Source organism: Hemiscyllium ocellatum, unplaced genomic scaffold (assembly GCF_020745735.1).
Source record: "Hemiscyllium ocellatum isolate sHemOce1 unplaced genomic scaffold, sHemOce1.pat.X.cur. scaffold_3535_pat_ctg1, whole genome shotgun sequence".
Classification (NCBI taxonomy): domain Eukaryota; kingdom Metazoa; phylum Chordata; class Chondrichthyes; order Orectolobiformes; family Hemiscylliidae; genus Hemiscyllium; species Hemiscyllium ocellatum.
In genome coordinates, this window is record NW_026868455.1 from 1 (window position 1) to 23,147 (window position 23,147).

Genomic DNA, 23,147 nt, shown 5'->3' on the forward strand with positions numbered 1-23,147 from the left:
CCCTCTATCATGCCTTCCTCCCTCTCTTTTCTCACCTCTCCCTCTCTCTCTTCTCCTCCTTCCTCTCTCTTCCCTCTCTTCCCCCCCCTTCCTCTCTCTCTCTCTTCCCCCTCTGTCTCCCCCACTCTCCTCTCCGTCCTCACTCTCCCTCTCCCTCTCTCTCTCCCCCCCCCTCCCTCTCTCCCCGTCTCTCCCCCCTCTCTCTCTCCCCACACCCTGTCTCTCTCTCTCTCTCTCTCTCTCTCTCCGGCAGGTCTCTCCCTCGCTGATGTCCTGGTGGACCCCCAGACCCAGGGGGTTCTGGGTCGCCCGGTCACCCTGCCGTGTCGCTTTGTGGGCACGGGTCAGGTGATCCAGGTGACCTGGCTGAAGCTGACCGAGCTGGGGCCCCAGATGGTGGCAGCCCGCAGCCTGGACCACGGCACCAGCACCCACCCCTTCTACGGGACACGGGCCCACTTCCTGGCGCCCAGCTCCGACCCTGACGCCTCCCTGGTCATCCGGGAAGTGGCGCTGACCGACGGCGGGACCTTCCGATGCGCCATCGTCACCTTCCCGGCCGGGAACTTCGAGAAGGACACCAGGCTGACCGTCTTGGGTAGGCCTCGCCTTCCGCTGCCATGGAAACGATCCGCGGCCCAGCAGACGGGGAGCCCTCGTGCGGGAGAGTGGGACCAGGGCAGGTTAATGGGGGGGGGCAGGGGGCGCCAGTACGGACTGGACGGGCCGATGGGCCTCTTCTGCCGGGTACAGTCCGACAACGAATCCTGTAACATTCAGCGGAGGCAGGAGTAGGCCTCAGGCCTACCGCCAATCAAGAAGGTAATGCGTGAACTGCGAACCAACTCCATCTCGCTGCCTCATACCCATTGCCCTCAATATAAACGTTATATTACTGACAGTTCACGCATGACCTACGCGATTGGCGGTAGGCCTGAGGCCTAATCCTGCCTCCGCAGAACAGTCCTTTCGGCCCAACAGGTCTGCACTGACCCTCTGAAGATTAACCCACCCAGACCCATTCCCCGACATTGATCTCTGATTAATGTAACTAACACTATGGGGTAATTTAGCATGGCCAATCCGCCCTAACCTACACATCCCTGAGCACTATGGGTAATTTAGCATGGCCAATCCGCCCTAACCTGCACATCCCTGAGCACTATGGGTAATTTAGCATGGCCAATCCGCCCTAACCTGCACATCCCTGAGCACTATGGGTAATTTAGCATGGCCAATCCGCCCTAACCTGCACATCCCTGAGCACTATGGGTAATTTAGCATGGCCAATCCCACCCTAACCTACACATCCCTGAGCACTATGGGGTAATTTAGCATGGCCAATCCACCCTAACCTCCACATCCCTGAGCACTATGGGGTAATTTAGCATGGCCAATCCACCCTAACCTACACATCCCTGAGCACTATGGGGTAATTTAGCATGGCCAATCCACCCTAACCTCCACATCCCTGAGCACTATGGGGTAATTTAGCATGGCCAATCCACCCTAACCTCCACATCCCTGAGCACTATGGGGTAATTTAGCATGGCCAATCCGCCCTAACCTACACATCCCTGAACACTATGGGGTAATTTAGCATGGCCAATCCACCCGAACCTACACATCCCTGAGCACTATGGGTAATTTAGCATGGCCAATCCGCCCTAACCTGCACATCCCTGAGCACTATGGGTAATTTAGCATGGCCAATCCGCCCTAACCTGCACATCCCTGAGCACTATGGGTAATTTAGCATGGCCAATCCGCCCTAACCTACACATCCCTGAACACTATGGGGTAATTTAGCATGGCCAATCCACCCTAACCTACACATCCCTGAGCACTATGGGTAATTTAGCATGGCCAATCCGCCCTAACCTGCACATCCCTGAGCACTATGGGTAATTTAGCATGGCCAATCCACCCTAACCTACACATCCCTTAACACTATGGGGTAATTCAGCATGGTCAATCCACCCTAACCTACACATCGCTGAGCACTATGGGTAATTTAGCATGGCCAATCCATCCTAACCCACACATCCCTGAGCACTATGGGTAATTTAGCATGGCCAATCCATCCTAACCCACACATCCCTGAACACTATGGGTAATTTAGCATGGCCAATCCACCCTAACCTACACACCCCTGAACACTATGGGTAATTTAGCATGGCCAATCCACCCTAAACTACACATCCCTGAACACTATGGGGTAATTCAGCATGGTCAATCCACCCTAACCTACACATCCCTGAGCACTGTGGGTAATTCAGCATGGCCAATCCGCCCTAACCTGCACATCCCTGAGCACTATGGGTAATTTAGCATGGCTAATCCGCCCTAACCTGCACATCCCTGAACACTATGGGTAATTTAGCATGGCCAATCCGCCCTAACCTACACATCCCTGAGCACTATGGGTAATTTAGCATGGCCAATCCGCCCTAACCTACACATCCCTGAGCACTATGGGGTAATTTAGCATGGCCAATCCACCCTAACCTACACATCCCTGAGCACTATGGGGTAATTTAGCATGGCCAATCCACCCTAACCTACACATCCCTGAGCACTATGGGGTAATTTAGCATGGCCAATCCACCCTAACCTACACATCCCTGAGCACTATGGGGTAATTTAGCATGGCCAATCCACCCTAACCTACACATCCCTGAACACTATGGGTAATTTAGCATGGCCAATCCGCCCTAACCTGCACATCCCTGAACACTATGGGGTAGTTTAGCATGGCCAATCCGCCCTAACCTGCACATCCCTGAGCACTATGGGTAATTTAGCATGGCCAATCCGCCCTAACCTGCACATCCCTGAGCACTATGGGTAATTTAGCATGGCCAATCCGCCCTAACCTGCACATCCCTGAGCACTATGGGTAATTTAGCATGGCCAATCCCACCCTAACCTACACATCCCTGAGCACTATGGGGTAATTTAGCATGGCCAATCCACCCTAACCTCCACATCCCTGAGCACTATGGGGTAATTTAGCATGGCCAATCCACCCTAACCTACACATCCCTGAGCACTATGGGGTAATTTAGCATGGCCAATCCACCCTAACCTCCACATCCCTGAGCACTATGGGGTAATTTAGCATGGCCAATCCACCCTAACCTCCACATCCCTGAGCACTATGGGGTAATTTAGCATGGCCAATCCGCCCTAACCTACACATCCCTGAACACTATGGGGTAATTTAGCATGGCCAATCCACCCGAACCTACACATCCCTGAGCACTATGGGTAATTTAGCATGGCCAATCCGCCCTAACCTGCACATCCCTGAGCACTATGGGTAATTTAGCATGGCCAATCCGCCCTAACCTGCACATCCCTGAGCACTATGGGTAATTTAGCATGGCCAATCCGCCCTAACCTACACATCCCTGAACACTATGGGGTAATTTAGCATGGCCAATCCACCCTAACCTACACATCCCTGAGCACTATGGGTAATTTAGCATGGCCAATCCGCCCTAACCTACACATCCCTGAACACTATGGGGTAATTTAGCACAGCCAATCCACCCTAACCTACACATCCCTGAACACTATGGGGTAATTTAGCATGGCCAATCCACCCTAACCTACACATCCCTGAGCACTATGGGTAATTTAGCATGGCCAATCCACCCTAACCTACACATCCCTGAGCACTATGGGTAATTTAGCATGGCCAATCCACCCTAACCTACACATCCCTGAGCACTATGGGTAATTTAGCATGGCCAATCCACCCTAACCTGCACATCCCTGAACACTATGGGTAATTTAGCATGGCCAACCCACCCTAACCTGCACATCCCTGAGCACTATGGGTAATTTAGCATGGCTAATCCGCCCTAACCTGCACATCCCTGAACACTATGGGTAATTTAGCATGGCCAATCCGCCCTAACCTACACATCCCTGAGCACTATGGGTAATTTAGCATGGCCAATCCGCCCTAACCTACACATCCCTGAGCACTATGGGGTAATTTAGCATGGCCAATCCACCCTAACCTACACATCCCTGAGCACTATGGGGTAATTTAGCATGGCCAATCCACCCTAACCTACACATCCCTGAACACTATGGGGTAATTTAGCATGGCCAATCCGCCCTAACCTACACATCCCTGAACACTATGGGGTAATTTAGCATGGCCAATCCACCCTAACCTTCACATCCCTGAGCACTATGGGTAATTTAGCATGGCCAATCCACCCTAACCTACACATCCCTGAGCACTATGGGGTAATTTAGCATGGCCAATCCACCCTAACCTACACATCCCTGAACACTATGGGGTAATTTAGCACGGCCAATCCACCCTAACCTACACATCCCTGAACACTATGGGGTAATTTAGCATGGCCAATCCACCCTAACCTACACATCCCTGAGCACTATGGGTAATTTAGCATGGCCAATCCACCCTAACCTACACATCCCTGAGCACTATGGGTAATTTAGCATGGCCAATCCACCCTAACCTACACATCCCTGAGCACTATGGGTAATTTAGCATGGCCAATCCACCCTAACCTGCACATCCCTGAACACTATGGGTAATTTAGCATGGCCAATCCACCCTAACCTACACATCCCTGAGCACTATGGGGTAATTTAGCATGGCCAATCCACCCTAACCTACACATCCCTGAACACTATGGGGTAATTTAGCACGGCCAATCCACCCTAACCTACACATCCCTGAACACTATGGGGTAATTTAGCACGGCCAATCCACCCTAACCTACACATCCCTGAGCACTATGGGTAATTTAGCACGGCCAATCCACCCTAACCTACACATCCCTGAGCACTATGGGTAATTTAGCATGGCCAATCCACCCTAACCTGCACATCCCTGAACACTATGGGTAATTTAGCATGGCCAATCCACCCTAACCTGCACATCCCTGAGCACTATGGAGTAATTTAGCATGGCCAATCCACCCTAACCTGCACATCCCTGAACACTATGGGGTAATTTAGCATGGCCAATCCACCCTAACCTACACATCCCTGAACACTATGGGGTAATTTAGCATGGCCAATCCACCCTAACCTGCACATCCCTGAACACTATGGGTAATTTAGCATGGCCAACCCACCCTAACCTACACATCCCTGGGCACTATGGGTAATTTAGCATGGCCAATCCACCCTAACCTGCACATCCCTGAACACTGTGGGGTAATTTAGCATGGCCAATCCACCCTAACCTACACATCACCGAGCACTATGGGTAATTTAGCATGGCCAATCCACCCTAACCTGCACATCCCTGAGCACTATGGGGTAATTTAGCATGGCCATCCAGCCTAACCTGCACATCCCTGAACACTATGGGGTAATTTAGCATGGCCAATCCACCCTAACCTACACATCCCTGAACACTATGGGGTAATTTAGCATGGCCAATCCACCCTAACCTACACATCCCTGAGCACTATGGGTAATTTAGCATGGCCAATCCACCCTAACCGACACATCCCTGAACACTATGGGGTAATTTAGCATGGCCAATCCACCCTAACCTGCACATCCCTGAACACTATGGGGTAATTTAGCATGGCCAATCCACCCTAACCTACACATCCCTGAGCACTATGGGTAATTTAGCATGGCCAATCCACCCTAACCTACACATCCCTGAACACTATGGGGTAATTTAGCATCGCCAATCCACCCTAACCTACACATCCCTGAGCACTATGGGTAATTTAGCATGGCCAATCCACCCTAACCTACACATCCCTGAACACTATGGGGTAATTTAGCATGGCCAACCCACCCTAACCTGCCCATCCCTGAACACTATGGGGTAATTTAGCATGGCCAATCCACCCTAACCTACACATCCCTGAGCACTATGGGGTAATTTAGCATGGCCAATCCACCCTAACCTGCACATCCCTGAGCACTATGGGGTAATTTAACATGGCCAATCCAGCCTAACCTGCACATCCCTGAACACTATGGGGTAATTTAGCATGGCCAATCCACCCTAACCTACACATCCCTGAACACTATGGGGTAATTTAGCATGGCCAATCCACCCTAACCTACACATCCCTGAGCACTATGGGTAATTTAGCATGGCCAATCCACCCTAACCTGCACATCCCTGAACACTATGGGGTAATTTAGCATGGCCAATCCACCCTAACCTACACATCCCTGAGCACTATGGGTAAATTAGCATGGCCAATCCACCCTAACCTACACATCCCTGAACACTATGGGTAATTTAGCATGGCCAATCCACCCTAACCTACACATCCCTGAACACTATGGGGTAATTCAGCATGGTCAATCCACCCTAACCTACACATCCCTGAGCACTATGGGTAATTCAGCATGGCCAATCCACCCTAACCTGCACATCCCTGAACACTATGGGTAATTTAGCATTGCCAATCCACCCTAACCTGCACATCCCTGAACACTATGGGGTAATTTAGCATGGCCATTCCACCCTAACCTACACATCCCTGAGCACTGTGGGTAATTTAGCATGGCCAATCCACCCTAACCTACACATCCCTGAGCACTATGGGTAATTTAGCATGGCCAATCCACCCTAACCTACACATCCCTGAACACTATGGGGTAATTTGGCATGGCCAACCCACCCTAACCTCCACATCCCTGAACACTGTGGGGTAATTTAGCATGGCCAATCCACCCTAACCTACACATCCCTGAACACTATGGGGTAATTTAGCATGGCCAATCCACCCTAACCTACACATCCCTGAGCACTATGGGTAATTTAGCATGGCCAATCCACCCTAACCTACACATCCCTGAGCACTATGGGTAATTTAGCATGGCCAATCCACCCTAACCTACACATCCCTGAGCACTATGGGTAATTTAGCATGGCCAATCCACCCTAACCTGCACATCCCTGAACACTATGGGTAATTTAGCATGGCCAACCCACCCTAACCTGCACATCCCTGAACACTATGGGTAATTTAGCATGGCCAACCCACCCTAACCTACACATCCCTGTGCACTATGGGTAATTTAGCATGGCCAATCCACCCTAACCTGCACATCCCTGAACACTATGGGGTAATTTAGCATGGCCAATCCACCCTAACCTACACATCCCTGAGCACCATGGGTAATTTAGCATGGCCAATCCACCCTAACCTACACATCCCTGAACACTATGGGGTAATTTAGCATGGCCAACCCACCCTAACCTACACATCCCTGAGCACTATGGGTAATTTAGCATGGCCAATCCACCCTAACCTACACATCCCTGAACACTATGGGGTAATTTAGCATGGCCAATCCACCCTAACCTACACATCCCTGAACACTATGGGTAATTTAGCACGGCCAATCCACCCTAACCTACACATCCCTGAACACTATGGGTAATTTAGCATGGCCAATCCACCCTCACCTACACATCCCTGAGCACTATGGGTAATTTAGCATGGCCAATCCACCCTAACCTACACATCCCTGAGCACTATGGGGTAATTTAGCATGGCCAATCCACCCTAACCTACACATCCCTGAACACTATGGGGTAATTTAGCACGGCCAATCCACCCTAACCTACACATCCCTGAACACTATGGGGTAATTTAGCACGGCCAATCCACCCTAACCTACACATCCCTGAGCACTATGGGTAATTTAGCATGGCCAATCCACCCTAACCTACACATCCCTGAGCACTATGGGTAATTTAGCATGGCCAATCCACCCTAACCTGCACATCCCTGGGCACTATGGGGTAATTTAGCATGGCCAACCCACCCTAACCTGCCCATCCCTGAACACTATGGGGTAATTTAGCATGGCCAATCCACCCTAACCTACACATCCCTGTGCACTATGGGGTAATTTAGCATGGCCAATCCACCCTAACCTACACATCCCTGAACACTATGGGGTAATTTAGCATGGCCAATCCACCCTAACGTACACATCCCTGAACACTATGGGTAATTTAGCATGGCCAATCCACCCTAACCTACACATCCCTGAACAGTATGGGTAATTTAGCATGGCCAATCCAGCCTGTTCAGCCTCTCCCTGTAGCTCAGACCCTCCAACCCTGGCAACATCCTTGTAAATCTTTCTTGAACCCTTTCAAGTTTCACAACATCTTTCCGATAGGAAGGAGACCAGAATTGCACCCAATATTCCAACAGTGGCCTAACCAATGTCCTGTACAGCCGCAACATGACCTCCCAACTCCTGTACTCAATACTCTGACCAATAAAGGAAAGCATACCAAACGCTGCCTTCACTATCCTGTGAGGCCACGTAACCTTTTCCTGTTCCCGCTCACTGATGTTCGGTCAGTCTGTCCCAGTGTGACAGTCCCACAACTCCAAGAGCATCAAGCCCTTCGCTGAGCTCGGGATGGGACAGTGAGGGTAGGGCTTGGGAAGGGAGGGAGGGAGGGAGGGTGGGACGGGTGTGTTCAGTGAGGGGGAGGGAGCGAGGGGGAGTAAAGACAGCCCTCCGTGCTGAGGCGAAGACTCCCCAATGGTAACTCCCTCCCGGGGTAGGTTTTGGTTGGGTCGGCCTTACGTTGGTAAGGTCTCTCTCTCTCTCTCAGATTGTCCTTCTTCACTGCTCACATCCCTCCTCACCCCGTCACCTCCTCACCCTCCTCTCCCCCTCACCCCCTCATCCTCCTCACCCTCCTCACCCCCTCCCTCCCACCTCCTCACCCTCCTCACCCCCTCACCCTCCTCACCCTCCTCACCCCCTCCCTCCCACCCTCCCACCTCCTCACCCCCTCACCCCCTCACCCTCCTCACCCTCCCACCTCCTCACCCTCCCACCCCCTCACCCCCTCATCCTCCTCACCCTCCTCACCCCCTCCCTCCCACCCCCTCACCCCCTCACCCTCCCACCTCCTCACCCCTCCCTCCCACCTCCTCAGCCCCTCACCCCCTCACCCCCCCTCACCCCCCTCACCCTCCTCACCCCCTCACCTCCCTCACCCCCTCACCCCTCACCCATTCCCTCACACCCTCATCCTCTTCACCCTCCTCACCCCCTCACCCTCCTCACCCTCCTCACCCTCCTCACCCCTCTCACCCCCTCAACTCCCTCACCCCCTCACCCCTCACCCCTCACCCATTCCCTCACACCCTCATCCTCTTCACCCTCCTCACCCCCTAACCCTCCTCACCCCCCTCACCCTCCTCACCCCCCTCACCCCCTCACCCCCTCCCTCCCACCTCCTCAGCCCCTCACCCCCTCACCCCCTCACCCCCTCACCCATTCCCTCACACCCTCATCCTCCTCACCCTCCTCACCCTCCTCACCCCCTCACCCTCCTCACCCTCCTCACCCCCTCACCCCCTCCCTCCCTCACCCCCTCCCCCCCTCCCTCCCACCTCCTCACCCCCCCCCTCTCACCCTCACCCTCACCCCCTCACCCCCTCCCTCTCACCCCCTCCCCCTCCCTCTCACCCCCTCACCCATTCCCTCACCCCCTCATCCCCCTCACCCCCTCACACTCCTCACCCCCTCACCCCCCCAGCCCCTCCCTCCCTCATCCCCTCACACCCTCCCTCACACCCTCCCTCCCTCACACACTCCCTCCCTCCCTCACACACTCCCTCCCTCCCTCCCTCACACCGTCTCGCTCCCTCCCTCCCTCACACACTCCCTCCCTCCCTCCCTCACACCTCCTCAGCCCCTCACCCCCTCACTCCCTTCCCCCCCAACTTCCTCACCGTTTCACCCCCACACCCTCTCACCCCCTCACCCTCAACACTCCTAACCTTCAACTCCCTCCTCTCTCCCCCTCACCCTCTAACCCGACTCTGTTCCCCTCAAACCCCCCCCGACTTTTTCCCCCTCTTCGCTCTCTGCTCCTCATTCCACCTCCTACCGCACTTTCTCCTTCCCTCTCTCTCTCACTCTCTCATTGCTTCTCCCTCTTCCTGCTTTCCTTCACGTGCTCTCCCTCCCTCACTCTCTCCCCCCTCTCACCCACACCCCCACCTCTTCTCTTTCTCCCCCTCCTCCCTGCTACGCTCACCTTCCCTCTCTCCTCCTCTCACTTCCTTTCTCTCCTCCATTTTCTCTCTCTCTCTCTCTCTCTCTCTCCCTCACGGTCTTCCAATCTCCCCTTTCACATTCTACCCATCATGAACTCTCAATCACTCCCTTTTCCCTGCCTCCACCTCCCTGTGGTCTGACCATTACTTTTCCTCTCCCTCACTCACTCCCCTCCTCCACCTCCCTCACTCCCCCTACACCTCCCTCACTCACTCACTCCCCTACTACACCTCCCTCCCTCTCCCCCTCCCTCCTCCACCTCCCTCACTCACTCACTCCCCTCCTACACCTCCCTCCCTCCCTCTCCCTCTCCCTCCTCCACCTCCCTCACTCACTCACTCCCCTCCTACACCTCCCTCCCTCTCCCTCTCCCTCTTCCACCTCCCTCCCTCCCTCCCTCCCCTCCTACACCTCCCTCCCTCACTCCCCCTACACCCCCCCCCCCCCCCCCCCGCTCTGGTGCTAACGTTAACCCTCCCCACCTCCTTTGTTCTCTCACGCAGTGCCCCCTCAGGCCTCTGTCCTGCCTGGGCCCCGGGCCCTGTTGGAGGGTGACCGGAACGCCTTGGCAGCCACCTGCACAGCGAGCGGGGGTCGGCCACCGGCCACGGTGCGCTGGGAGAGCGAGGTGGCCGGAACCCAGGAGGAAGTGGTCACCAACAATGCCAACGGCACGGTCACCCTCAGCAGCAGCTTCTACCTGGACTCGGTGAGGGCGATGCAGGGTCACCGGCTCTCCTGCCTGGTCAACCACTCCACCTTCAGCAGGCCCACCCGCCTGGAGCACACCCTCAACATCTACTGTGAGTATCTGCACCTAACCCCATACCGTCCCTGTCCTGGGAGGGTGCGACAGGGTAGAGGGAGCTTTACTCTGTATATAACCCCGTGCTGTCCCTGTCCTGGGAGTGTTTGATGGGGGACAGTGTAGAGGGAGCTTTACTCTGTATCTAACCCCGCGCTGTCCCTGTCCTGGGAGTGTTTGATGGGGGACAGTGTAGAGGGAGCTTTACTCTGTATCTAACCCTGTGCTTTCCCTGTCCTGGGAGTGTTTGGGGGACAGTGTAGAGGGAGCTTTACTCTGTATCTAACCCCGCGCTGTCCCTGTCCTGGGAGTGTTTGAGGGGGGACAGTGTAGAAGAAGGTTTACTCTGTATCTAACCCCGCGCTGTCCCTGTCCTGGGAGTGTTTGATGGGGGACAGTGTAGAGGGAGCTTTACTCTGTATCTAACCCCGTGCTGTCCCTGTCCTGGGAGGGTGCGACAGTGTAGAGGGAGCGTTACTCTGTATCTAACCCTGTGCTGTCCCTGTCCTGGGAGTGTTTGATGGGGGGACAGTGTAGAGGGAGCTTTACTCTGTATCTAACCCCGTGCTGTCCCTGTCCCTGGGAGTGTTTGATGGGGGACAGTGTAGAGGGAGCTTTACTCTGTATCTAACCCCGTGCTGTCCCTGTCCCTGGGAGTCTGGAGTGTGAAGGGGTAGGTATTTTGATCTTTCTATGTTGTCTTTCTTCAACATCATCAAAATGTTTGTGTTTGTAGATGTTCCAGAAGTTACTGTCAGTAAATCCTCGGAAAATTGGCAGGTGGGAATGGACAATGCAGAACTCACCTGTCAGGAGAATGGAAATCCTCCGGCTAGTGTTTTTAGGTGGAGAAGGTATGGGTCCATTGGGACTGTGCGCAGTGGGAGTTAATGGGAAGGGGTTTGTGTCCATTGGGATTGTGTGCAGTGGGAGTCAATGGGAAGGGGTTTTGGGACCATTGGGATTGTGCGCAGTGGGAGTGAACGGGAAGGGGTTTGGGACCATTGGGATTGTGTGCAGTGGGAGTGAATGGGAAGGGGATTGGGACCATTGGGATTGTGTGCAGTGGGAGTGAATGGGAAGGGATTGTTGGTCCATTGGGATTGTGTGCGGTGGGAGTGAACGGGAAGGGGTTGTGGGTCCATTGGGATTGTGTGCGGTGGGAGTGAACGGGAAGGGGTTGTGGGTCCATTGGGAGTGTTTGACACGAATTGTTCCCTCCTGTCCTGTATTCCTGCTGCTGTGTAGATTGGATGGCCCATTACCCAATAACAGTGTCACCGAGGGGAACAAGCTCCTGTTTCGGAGCTCTCTGTCGGCAGAAGATTCTGGGACTTATGTTTGTGAAGCCAAGAATACGATTGGCAGCAGGACTGGGCAGACTGACATTAAAATAATTGGTAAGTTCCAACTCAGGAACATCCCATTCTGCTGCAGCGTTCTTATCAATTCACATCACACCCCAATGGTATACTCAACCTACCTGCGTATGATGGAGGACAGTGTAGAGGGTGCTTTACTCCGTATCTAACCCTGTGCTGTCCCTGTCCTGGGAGTGTTTGATGGGGGGACAGTCTAGAGGGAGCTTTACTCTGTATCTAACCCCGTGCTGTCCCTGTCCTGGGAGTGTTTGATGGGGGACAGTGTAGAGGGAGCTTTACTCTGTATCTAACACCCGTGCTGTCCCTGTCCTAGGAGTGTTTGATGGGGGACAGTGTAGAGGGAGCTTTACTCTGTATCTAACCCCGTGCTGTCCCTGTCCTGGGAGTGTTTGATGGGGGGGACAGTGCAGAGGGAGCGTTACTCTGTATCTAACCCCGTGCTGTGAGTGTGTGGATCTCAGTCTCTCTCTCTCTCTCCCTCTCAGATGCGGACGTGCCGAGTGTGAATATGTTGTCCATGGCATTCGTGGCCATTGGTGCTGTCGGATTGCTGCTGTTGCTCATCCTCGTGGTCTCCATTATCGCTGTCAACCGTTACCACAAGAACAAGACCGAGCAGATGGCCTTCAAGTTGTAAGTGCCCACCTTCCCCTCAGCGCGCACTGCACGAGTCCGCACGGCCCCCTTCCCAACGCCAACGGGTGCGTAGGGAAGGCCGGGTCACCGGGGATAGAATCGACCATGGCAACGGTGGAAGAGGACATCGCTCCTTTCACTGGCTGTCCCTTCTGACCCCCACCCCCTCTCTCTCTCTCCAGCGCCTCTGTCTCCCAGCGGTTTCGGGGCTGAACCAGGGGCCGCTGATTCACACAGCCCTCGAGAGCCAGCATCCGAGAGAGCAGGAGAGTGGATGCCCGAGACCTCGCCACCCCCCCCCCACCCCACCCCCACCCCTCACCTCCCTGTTCCCTCGGACGCTGCCTGACCTGCTGCGCTTTTCCAGCGCCACGCTCTGGTCTCCAGCATCTGCAGTCCCTCACTTTCTCCTTCAGTCCATCCTAGTCCATAATCCCAAACTAACCTCGTCCCACCCGCCGGCTCCTGGCCCCTATTCCCTGTTCACGTGCGTATCCGGACGACTTTTAGATGTGTAACTAAATTCCACACACGAACCCCCTCAAAAAAGTTGCCCCCGCTCCATGATGTTTTCATCTCTCACCTTAAAAATGTGTTCCCCCCCCAAGTCTTGCAATCCCCCATCCTCAGGAAAACACAACTGTAGTCTCCCCTAACCGTACCCCTCACAATTTAATAACTCTCTATAAGATCACTTAGAGTCACAGAGATGGACAGCACGGAAACAGACCCTTCGGCCCAACCCGTCCATGCTGACCCAGATATCCCAACCCGATCTAGTCCCACCTGCCAGCACCCGGCCCATATCCCCCCAAACCCTTCTATTCATGTCCCCATCCAGATGCCTCTTAAATGCTGTAACTGTACCAGCCTCCACCACTTCCTCTGGCAGCTCATTCCATACACGTACCACCCTCTGGGGGAAAAAGTTGCCCCTTAGGTCCCTTTTATATCTTTCCCCTCTCACCCTAAACCTATGCCCCTCTAGTTCTGCACTCCCCCACCCCAGGGGGAAAGACTTTGCCTATTTACCCTATCCATGTCCCTCATGATTTTATAAACCTCTATAAGGTCACCCCTCAGCCTCTGATGCTCCAGGGAAAACAGCCCCAGCCTGTTCAGCCTCTCCCTGTAGCTCAGACCCTCCAACCCTGGCAACATCCTTGTAAATCTTTTCTGAACCCTTTCAAGTTTCACAACATCTTTCCGATAGGAAGGAGACCAGAATTGCACCCAATATTCCAACAGTGGCCTAACCAATGTCCTGTACAGCCGCAACATGACCTCCCAACTCCTGTACTCAATACTCTGACCAATGAAGGAAAGCATACCAAACGCTGCCTTCACTATCCTATCTACCTGCGACTCCACTTTCAAGGAGCTATGAACCTGCACGCCAAGGTCTCTTTGTTCAGCAACACTCCCTAGGACCTTACCATTAAGTGTATAAGTCCTGCTAAGATTTGCTTTCCCAAAATGCAGCACCTCACATTTATCTGAATTAAACTCCATCTGCCACTTCTCAGCCCATTGGCCCATCTGGTCCAGATCCTGTTGTAATCTGAGGGAACCCTCTTCGCTGTCCACTACACCTCCCATCTTGGGGTCATCTACAAACGTAATGCCTTCAGTTCGGCCATACCGGACTTGAGCAGGGATGACGATTTGGGAGCGAGCCTGGGAACAGGAGGAGGGGGGGGATGTTAGAATCGAGCGCGAGGTGGGGTTGATGGGCGATTGTGATGACCCTGAGGCCGTCCTTTTCTCCATGTCCGCAGGGAAGAGATCTCGACGATGTCTCGCCAACCCTCCATCCGCCGGTGTAACTCCATGTCAGCCTCCGTCGACGCCAGGTTCCAGGATGGAGGAGGCAGCCGGGAGAATGTAGTGAGTTGACGTGTCGCCAGAGGACGACATTCTGTCATCGTCTCTCTCTCCCCCAGCTATTCCCAGCTACTCCGGCTTGTGAATTCAATCTTGTGATGGCGAACGGGGTGATGGAGGTGGGGTGGGGAGGGGGGGCGGAAAATACCCTGGTTCCACTTCATGGCATCATCTGAGGCCCTTCGGCCCATCAGCACCAACGTAAATCGACAGTAATCCCGCATTCCCTCAGTTTGCCTTGACCCTTCACCGTGCCGGATGGACATTAATTCCCTCCCCCTTACGTTTTCTCCAACAATTACCCCCACCGCTGATGAGAGAGTGGAATCGCTTGGTCCCATGATGTTGGACCTCATCCCCTCTGCCTGCCCTTGGTCCCTGTCCCTGAATCCGTTGCATATTCACGCTCCGATCACTCCCCGTGTAACACAACTCCTCCCCTCACATCTCCTCTGAACTTATCCCCCCCCCACCCCTCACCTTAAACGTGTACCTCCTAGGTCTAGACTCTGAGGAAAAAGATTCTGACCGTCAGCTCTTCCTACGCGTCTCGTAACTCCCACCCGAGTCTCCCCTCGGACCTCCAGAGAAGACGACCTGAGTTTTTCCAGCCTCTCCTCGTAGCTCAGCCCCTCTAATCCGGGCGGCATGCTGGGAAACCTCTCCTGCTCCCTCTCCGAAGCCTCCCCGTCTGTCATCCAGTGTGTCCGTTGCTCCTGATGTGTGGTATCCTCTACTTTGGGTGGGGGAGCCTACTCGCCGAACGTTCCAGAGATCATCTCCGGGACACCCGCCCTCACCAACCCCCCCCACAGCCCAACACTTCAACTCCCGCCTCTACCAAGGGCGTGCGAGTCCTGGGCCTCCTCTATCGCCACTCCCTCACCACCCGACGCCTGGAGAAAGAACGCCTCACCTGCCACCTCTGGACCGGTGTGGATCTCGGCAGTTTCCTCATCTCTCCTCCCTCTCCCACCTTCACCCAGACCCAACCTCCCAACTGGGCACCGACCCTCTTGACCTGCCCATCATCCTTCCCACCTATCCTCTCCACCCTCCTCTCTGACCTATCACCTTCACCCCTCCCAACGTTCATCGCTTTCCCAGTTACCTTTCCACCCCCATTCCCACCCACCCCTCCCATTTATCTCTCAGCGCCCACCAGCCTTGAGCAACCCCCTCGTTCCTGATGAAGGGTGTATGCCCGAAACATCGTCTCTCCCACTCCCTCGGACGCTGCCGGACCCGCTGTGCTTTTCCAGCACTACACTTTTCGACTCCGCATCCTTCCTGTGATGTGGCGACCGGAATTGAACGCACTTGAACGTCCGTGGTGGACCTCCCTCCATCTTCAGCCCGGAATATTCCATCCGCGTGTTAACGTTTCAAAAAAAACCTCTCCGGAATACACTTCAACAAATTCGCAATCCCCTCCCCTCTCGATCCCACTGCAAGCTGAAATCCTCAAGTATCTTATTGGCCTAGCACTCCTCGTATCGTCTCTCGACATTATGGATAATCAGGAGAACGTTCCAGAACATCCCTGAACACTATGGGTAATTTAGCATGGCCAATCCACCCTAACCTACACATCCCTGAACACTATGGGGTAATTTAGCATGGCCAATCCACCCTAACCTGCACATCTCTGAGCACTATGGGGTAATTTAGCATGGCCAATCCACCCTAACCTACACATCCCTGAGCACTATGGGGTAATTTAGCATGGCCAATCCACCCTAACCTACACATCCCTGAGCACTATGGGTAATTTAGCATGGCCAATCCACCCTAACCTGCACATCCCTGAACACTATGGGTAATTTAGCATGGCCAATCCACCCTAACCTACACATCCCTGAACACTCTGGGTAATTTAGCATGGCCAATCCACCCTAACCTACACATCCCTGAACACTATGGATAATTTAGCATGGCCAATCCACCCTAACCTGCACATCCCTGAACACTATGGGGTAATTTAGCATGGCCAATCCACCCTAACCTACACATCCCTGAGCACTATGGGGTAATTTAGCATGGCCAATCCACCATAACCTGCACATCCCTGAACACTATGGGGTAATTTAGCATGGCCAATCCACCCTAACCTACACATCCCTGAACACGATGGGGTAATTTAGCATGGCCAATCCACCCTAACCTGCACATCTTTGGATTGTGGGAGGAAACCGGAGCACTCGGAGGGAACCCTAGCCGAAACCCCACACACGATGGGAATCGAACCTGGGTCCCTGGCGCCGTGAGGTAGCAGTGCTAACCACTCAGCCACCGTGCCATCTTTGCATCTCAGCAGTGTCAAGCAGCCTGCAGGCCTTCATCCCGGGGCTCAATTTTGTTTCTTTTCCCCCAACGCCACTTCCAGCTGGAGCAGGAGCCCATGCTACAGGAGGCCCTGGGGCAGCAGACGCAGCCGCTGAGGAACAGCACACGGGATCTCCGGCCTGTCAGTGGGGAGGGAACCCTCCCGCCCTCCGTCTTCGGGAACCACCGCTACAGTCTGCGCTCGACGACCAGTGAGATGACCCAGCCTCCTCCGGCCTACCAGTTCGGGGCCTTCCGTCACAGCCTGAACAGCAGCCTGAGGCCCAGCGGCAGAGACAGGACAGTAGGCCCAGGCTCACGGACTCTACCTCCACCACTACCCCTGAGCAACCACAGGGACAGCACCGGTGAAATGGCGGGGACTCCAGAACAGGTGACAGCACGCTCCCAGGACAGGAACAGCACGGGGTTAGATACAGAGTAAAGCTCCCTCTACACTGTCCCCCCATCAAACACTCCCAGGACAGGGACAGCACGGGGTTAGATACAGAGTAAAGCTCCCTCTACACTGTCCCCATCAAACACTCCCAGGACAGGGACAGCACGGGGTTAGATACAGAGTAAAGCTCCCTCTACACTGTCCCCCCATCAAACACTCCCAGGACAGGGACAGCACGGGGTTAGATACAGAGTAAAGCTCCCTCTACACTGTCCCCCCCGTCAAACCCTCCCAGGACAGGGACAGCATGGGGTTAGATACAGAGTAAAGCTCCCTCTACACTGTCCCCCATCAAACACTCCCAGGACAGGGATAGCATGGGGTTAGATACAGAATAAAGCTCCCTCTACACTGTCCCCCCGTCAAACACTCCCAGGACAGGGACAGCACGGGGTTAGATACAGAGTAAAGCTCCCTCTACACCCATCAAACACTCCCAGGACAGGGACAGCACGGGGTTAGATACAGAGTAAAGCTCCCTCTACACTGTCCCCATCAAACACTCCCAGGACAGGGACAGCACGGGGTTAGATACAGAGTAAAGCTCCCTCTACACTGTCCCCATCAAACACTCCCAGGACAGGGACAGCACGGGGTTAGATACAGAGTAAAGCTCCCTCTACACTGTCACACAAACTCTCCCAGTTGTTAGATTTTACTTTGTGTTAATGTTCTCGAATTCTGTTCCGTGATTGATTCTAACTGGGTTTTTAATTTTTTTCTCTCCTTTTCTCTCTTTTGTTCTGTCTTCCTCTCTGACCCTGGCAATGCCTCTCCTTGTCTCCTCATCTCTCTCTCTCTGTATCTCTCTCATATCTCTGTTATCTCTGTATCTTTGCCTCCCTCTCCCGCTTGTGTTTCTCCTGTCTCTGCCATTCCGTCTTCGGGGAATGTCTGACTGTGATTGTGCTGATTGGTTGTGTCTCGCTCTCTGTCCCTCTCTGTCTCCGCCCCTCTCTGTCTCCGTCCCTCTCTGTCTCCGTCCCTCTCTGTCTCCGTCCGTCCCTCTCTGTCTCCGTCCCTCTCTGTCTCCGTCCGTCCCTCTCTGTCTCCGTCCCTCTCTGTCTCCGTCCGTCTCTCTCTGTCTCCGTCCCTCTCTGTCTCCGTCCCTCTCTGTCTCCATCCCTCTCTGTCTCTCTCTGTCTCCGTCCCTCTCTGTCTCCGTCCGTCTCTCTCTGTCTCCGTCCCTCTCTGTCTCCGTCCCTCTCTGTCTCCATCCCTCTCTGTCTCTCTCTGTCTCCGTCCCTCTCTGTCTCCGTCCCTCTCTGTCTCCGTCCGTCCCTCTCTGTCTCCGTCCCTCTCTGTCTCCGTCCGTCTCTCTCTGTCTCCGTCCCTCTCTGTCTCCGTCCCTCTCTGTCTCCATCCCTCTCTGTCTCTCTCTGTCTCCGTCTCTCTCTGTCTCCATCCCTCTCTGTCTCCGTCCCTCTCTGTCTCCATCCCTCTCTGTCTCCGTCCCTCTCTGTCTCCGTCCGTCCCTCTCTGTCTCCATCTCTCTCTGTCTCTCTCTGTCTCCGTCCCTCTCTGTCTCCATCCCTCTCTGTCTCTCTCTGTCTCCGTCCCTCTCTGTCTCCGTCCCTCTCTGTCTCTCTCTGTCTCCGTCCCTCTCTGTCTCCGTCCCTCTCTGTCTCTGTCTCTCTCTGTCTCTGTCTCTCTCTGTCTCTGTCTCTCTCTGTCTCCGTCCCTCTCTGTCTCCGTCCCTCTCTGTCTCCGTCCCTCTCTGTCTCTGTCTCTCTCTGTCTCCGTCCCTCTCTGTCTCCGTCTCTCTCTCTCTCTCTCTCTGTCTGTGTCTGTCCCCATCTCCGTCTATCCCTCTGCCTCCATCTCTCACTCTCCCACACTGCATCCATCTCATTGTACTTCCCCTCTCTCTCTCTCGTCGGTGATATTTTTTCTTTGCTGTTGTTCACCCCTCTGCCTGTGTGTGTGTGTGTGTTTGTGTGCGCTTGTCTCTCTCTCTCTCTCTCTGCCTGTCCTTGGGCCTCTCCCCTCCCCGCTGGGAGCAGATGGAGATATTGAGCGGTAGGACCCTGACCCCCTCTCCGTCAGTGCCAGACTCTCAGACGGAGGATGAGGATGAGGTGATAGACAGGCAGCAGTCTATCCAAGCGGCGATGGGTCATTTCTACTCTCACAACGGGACTCTGCGAGCCAAACCCACGGGAAATGGAATCTACATCGCCAGGAGGGAACACTGCGTCTGAACTCACTGGGGACGTCCCGTCGGAAACAGGAGCCAAGCACACCCTCTCACACGTAGCGTGTTACTGTACCTGTACAGGAAATGACACTGAGACACACAAACACAAACACACACACACACTCACACAGACTGTACAGTACCAGACAGGAGTGAGTCACTCCCTTTTACACACTGTCTGTGCCTGTACCTGTACAGGAGCTGACACAGACAGACAGAGACAGACTGTACAGTACCAGACAGGAGTGAGTCACTCCCTTTTACACACTGTCTGTGACTGTACCTGTACAGGAGCTGACACAGACAGACAGAGACAGACTGTACCCCCTTGTATGTGTTGTCTCTTGGTGATATCATCTGGGTGTAAAGCCTGTCTGTCACAGGCTGTTGCTGTACACCCAGCTCTCGCTGTAGCCACCGCTTCCTCATCTCCTGTGTGGACCAATCAGATTCCTCGGGCTGGCTGACAGATATTCCCGTCCGGTCAGCGTTGGGAAGGTTGACGTCTTTGATCCTTGCATCCGTCTCCATGGTAACTCCGAACACCGTCTCTGCAAGCTCCGGAGCCAATGTCCACTTCGTCAGTGACACTGCCAATTCCCTGCCCTGCTATAGCAACTGGCTCATCCCTCGCCGAGCCCAGCACGGGCTTACTGAAGGCTTCCTCCATGCCTGAGGGAATTTTGGACACAATGGACCCAAACCTTCCCTACCTGGGTCATCATCCATCTCTGTAACCCCCTCCAGCCCCTACACCCCCTCCCTATCTCTGTAACCCCCTCCAGCCCCTACACCCCCTCCCTATCTCTGTAACCCCCTCCAGCCCCTACACCCCCTCCCTATCTCTGTATCCCCCTCCAGCCCCTACACCCCCTCCCTATCTCTGTAACCCCCCTCCAGCCCCTACACCCCCTCCCTATCTCTGTAACCCCCTCCAGCCCCTACACCCCTCCCTATCTCGGTAACCCCCTCCAGCCCCTACACCCCCTCCCTATCTCTGTAACCTCCTCCAGCCCCTACACCCCCTCCCTATCTCTGTAACCCCCCTCCAGCCCCTACACCCCCTCCCTATCTCTGTAACCCCCTCCAGCCCCTACACCCCCTCCCTATCTCTGTCACCTCCTCCAGCCCCTACACCCCCTCCCTATCTCTGTAACCCCCTCCAGCCCCTACACCCCCTCCCTATCTCTGTAACCCCCTCCAGCCCCTACACCCCCTCCCTATCTCTGTAACCCCCTCCAGCCCCTACACCCCCTCCCTATCTCTGTAACCCCCTCCAGCCCCTACACCCCTCTTGAGAAGATTTGGCTAAGTGGACGGCGCTATGTAAATGTAATTGCCGTGTTTTATCCTGTTGTTTAGGTTTGAGCTGATGCGTTTGAGTTGAGTTGTTCGGGTTTGTAAAAAGCTGTAAATGTCTGTGTACATATGTAAATATTCTGTAAAATTACAACCCAATTTTGGATAGCACTCCCTGGCCTTGGGTTTTGGATAATATTTTACTGGTTATGGTGGGATCCTTGGGGTGGGGACAGCTCAACTCCAACACTGTGCTCCTGCCCTCTGCCTGTCCTTCACGCTGTTCCTCGGTGTCTCTGTCTCTGTCTCTCTCTCCCTCTCTCTCCCTCTCTCGTTCTGTCGCTCTATCTCTTACTCTCTAGCGCTCTCTCACACACTCTGTACCTCGGTCTCATTGTTGATCTGTGTTTCTCACACACTCTTTCTCTCTGCCTTTCTCTCTCAATCTGTCCCCGTGCATCTCTTTCTCTCTCATTCTATCCCTTGGTGTCTCTGTCCCTCAGTGTCTCTCCCTCTCAGTCCCTCTGTGTCTCTGTCACGCTGTGTGTCTCTCTCTCATTCTGTCCCTGTCTCTCTCTGTCTCTCCCTCTGTGTCTCTGTCGCTCTGTGTGTGTCTCTCTCATTCTGTCCCGTCTCTCTCTCTCTCTCTGTCCCTCTGTGTCTCTGTCGCTCTGTGTGTGTCTCCCTCTCATTGTGTCCCTGTCTCTCTCTCTCTCTCATTCTGTTCCTGTCTTTCTCTCTCTCTGTCTGTCCCCCTGTGTCTCTGTCAGTCTATGTGTCTCTCTCTCTCTCATTCTGTCCCTGTCTCTCTCTCATTCTGTCCCTGTCTCTCTCTCTCTGTCTCTCTCTCTCTCTCTCTGTCTGACTTACCAGGGGAAAGCAATGTATGTCCCTGCTGCTCAGAAGGGAAGGGGGAAGAGGAGCAGAGCAGTGGTCACTGGGGACTCCATAGTTAGGGGGAACAGATAGGAGGTTCTGTGGGGATGAGAGAGACTCACGGTTGGTGTGTTGCCTCCCAGGTGCCAGGGTATGTGAGGTCTCTGATCATGTTTTGTGGGATCCTTAAGGGGGAGGGGGAACAGCCCCAAGTCGTGGTCCACATTGGCACCAACGACATAGGTAGGAAGAGAGATGGGGATTTAAGGCAGAAATTCAGGGAGCTGGGATAGAAGCTTAGAGCTAGGACAAACAGAGTTGTTGTCTCTGGTTGGATGCCCGTGCCATGTGCTAGTGAGGAGAGGAATAGGGAGAGAGAGAGAGGAGGTGAACACGTGGCTCCAGGGATGGTGCAGGAGGGAGGGTTTTGGATTCTTGGATAATTGGGGCTGTTTCTGGGGGAGGTGGGACCTCTCCAAGCAGGATGGTCTTCATCTGAACCAGAGGGGTATCAATATCTTGGGTGGGCGGTGGGGAATTCGCTAAGGCTACTGGGATGGGTTTAAACTAATCCAGCAGGGGGGATGGGAAACATAATTGTAGTTCGATTAGAGGAAAGGTTGAGAGGGGGGAGGTCCGAAATCAACTTCCAGGGACGCAAGATGGCACCGACAAGCAAGAAGTTGGTTTGAAGTGTATCTACCTCAACGCCAGGAGCATCCGGAATAAGGCGGGTGAGCGTGCAGCGTGGGTTAGTACCTGGGTCTTCGATGTTATGGCCATTTCGGAGACATGGATAGAGCAGGGACAGGAATGGATGTTGCAGGTTCCAGGGTTTAGATGTTTCAGTAAGAACAGAGAAGATGGTAAAAGAGGGGGAGGGGTGGCATTGTTGGTCAAGGACAGTATCACAGTTGGAGAAAGGATGTTTGGGGACTCGTCAACTGAGGTCGTATGGGCTGAAGTTAGAAACAGGAAAGGAGAGGTTACCCTGTGGGGAGTTTTCTATAGGCCTCCGAATAGTCCCAGAGATGTAGAGGAAAGGACAGCAAAGATGATTCTCAATAGGAGTGAGAGAGACAGGATAGATGTCATGGAGGACATACAACTTTCCAAATATTGACTGGGAACACTGCAGTACGAGTACTATAGATGGGTCAGTTTTTGTCCACTGTGTACAGGAGGGCTTCCTGACACAGTATGTAG

At 54.0% G+C, this 23,147-nt stretch overlaps 1 protein-coding gene across 1 annotated transcript; it reads left to right on the top strand.

The window, feature by feature from the left end:
• Positions 1–253: 253 nt before the first annotated feature.
• On the top strand, positions 254–21,215 carry LOC132813239 (nectin-4-like; the record flags this gene model as incomplete). Its single annotated transcript, XM_060823106.1, has 8 exons — positions 254–598; positions 10,581–10,880; positions 11,619–11,736; positions 12,131–12,282; positions 12,750–12,897; positions 14,679–14,787; positions 17,171–17,503; positions 19,573–21,215. Coding segments are annotated over 8 exons (1,703 nt in total), but the record flags the coding sequence as incomplete, so codon positions are not given.
• Between the last annotated feature and the right edge of the window lie 1,932 nt (positions 21,216–23,147).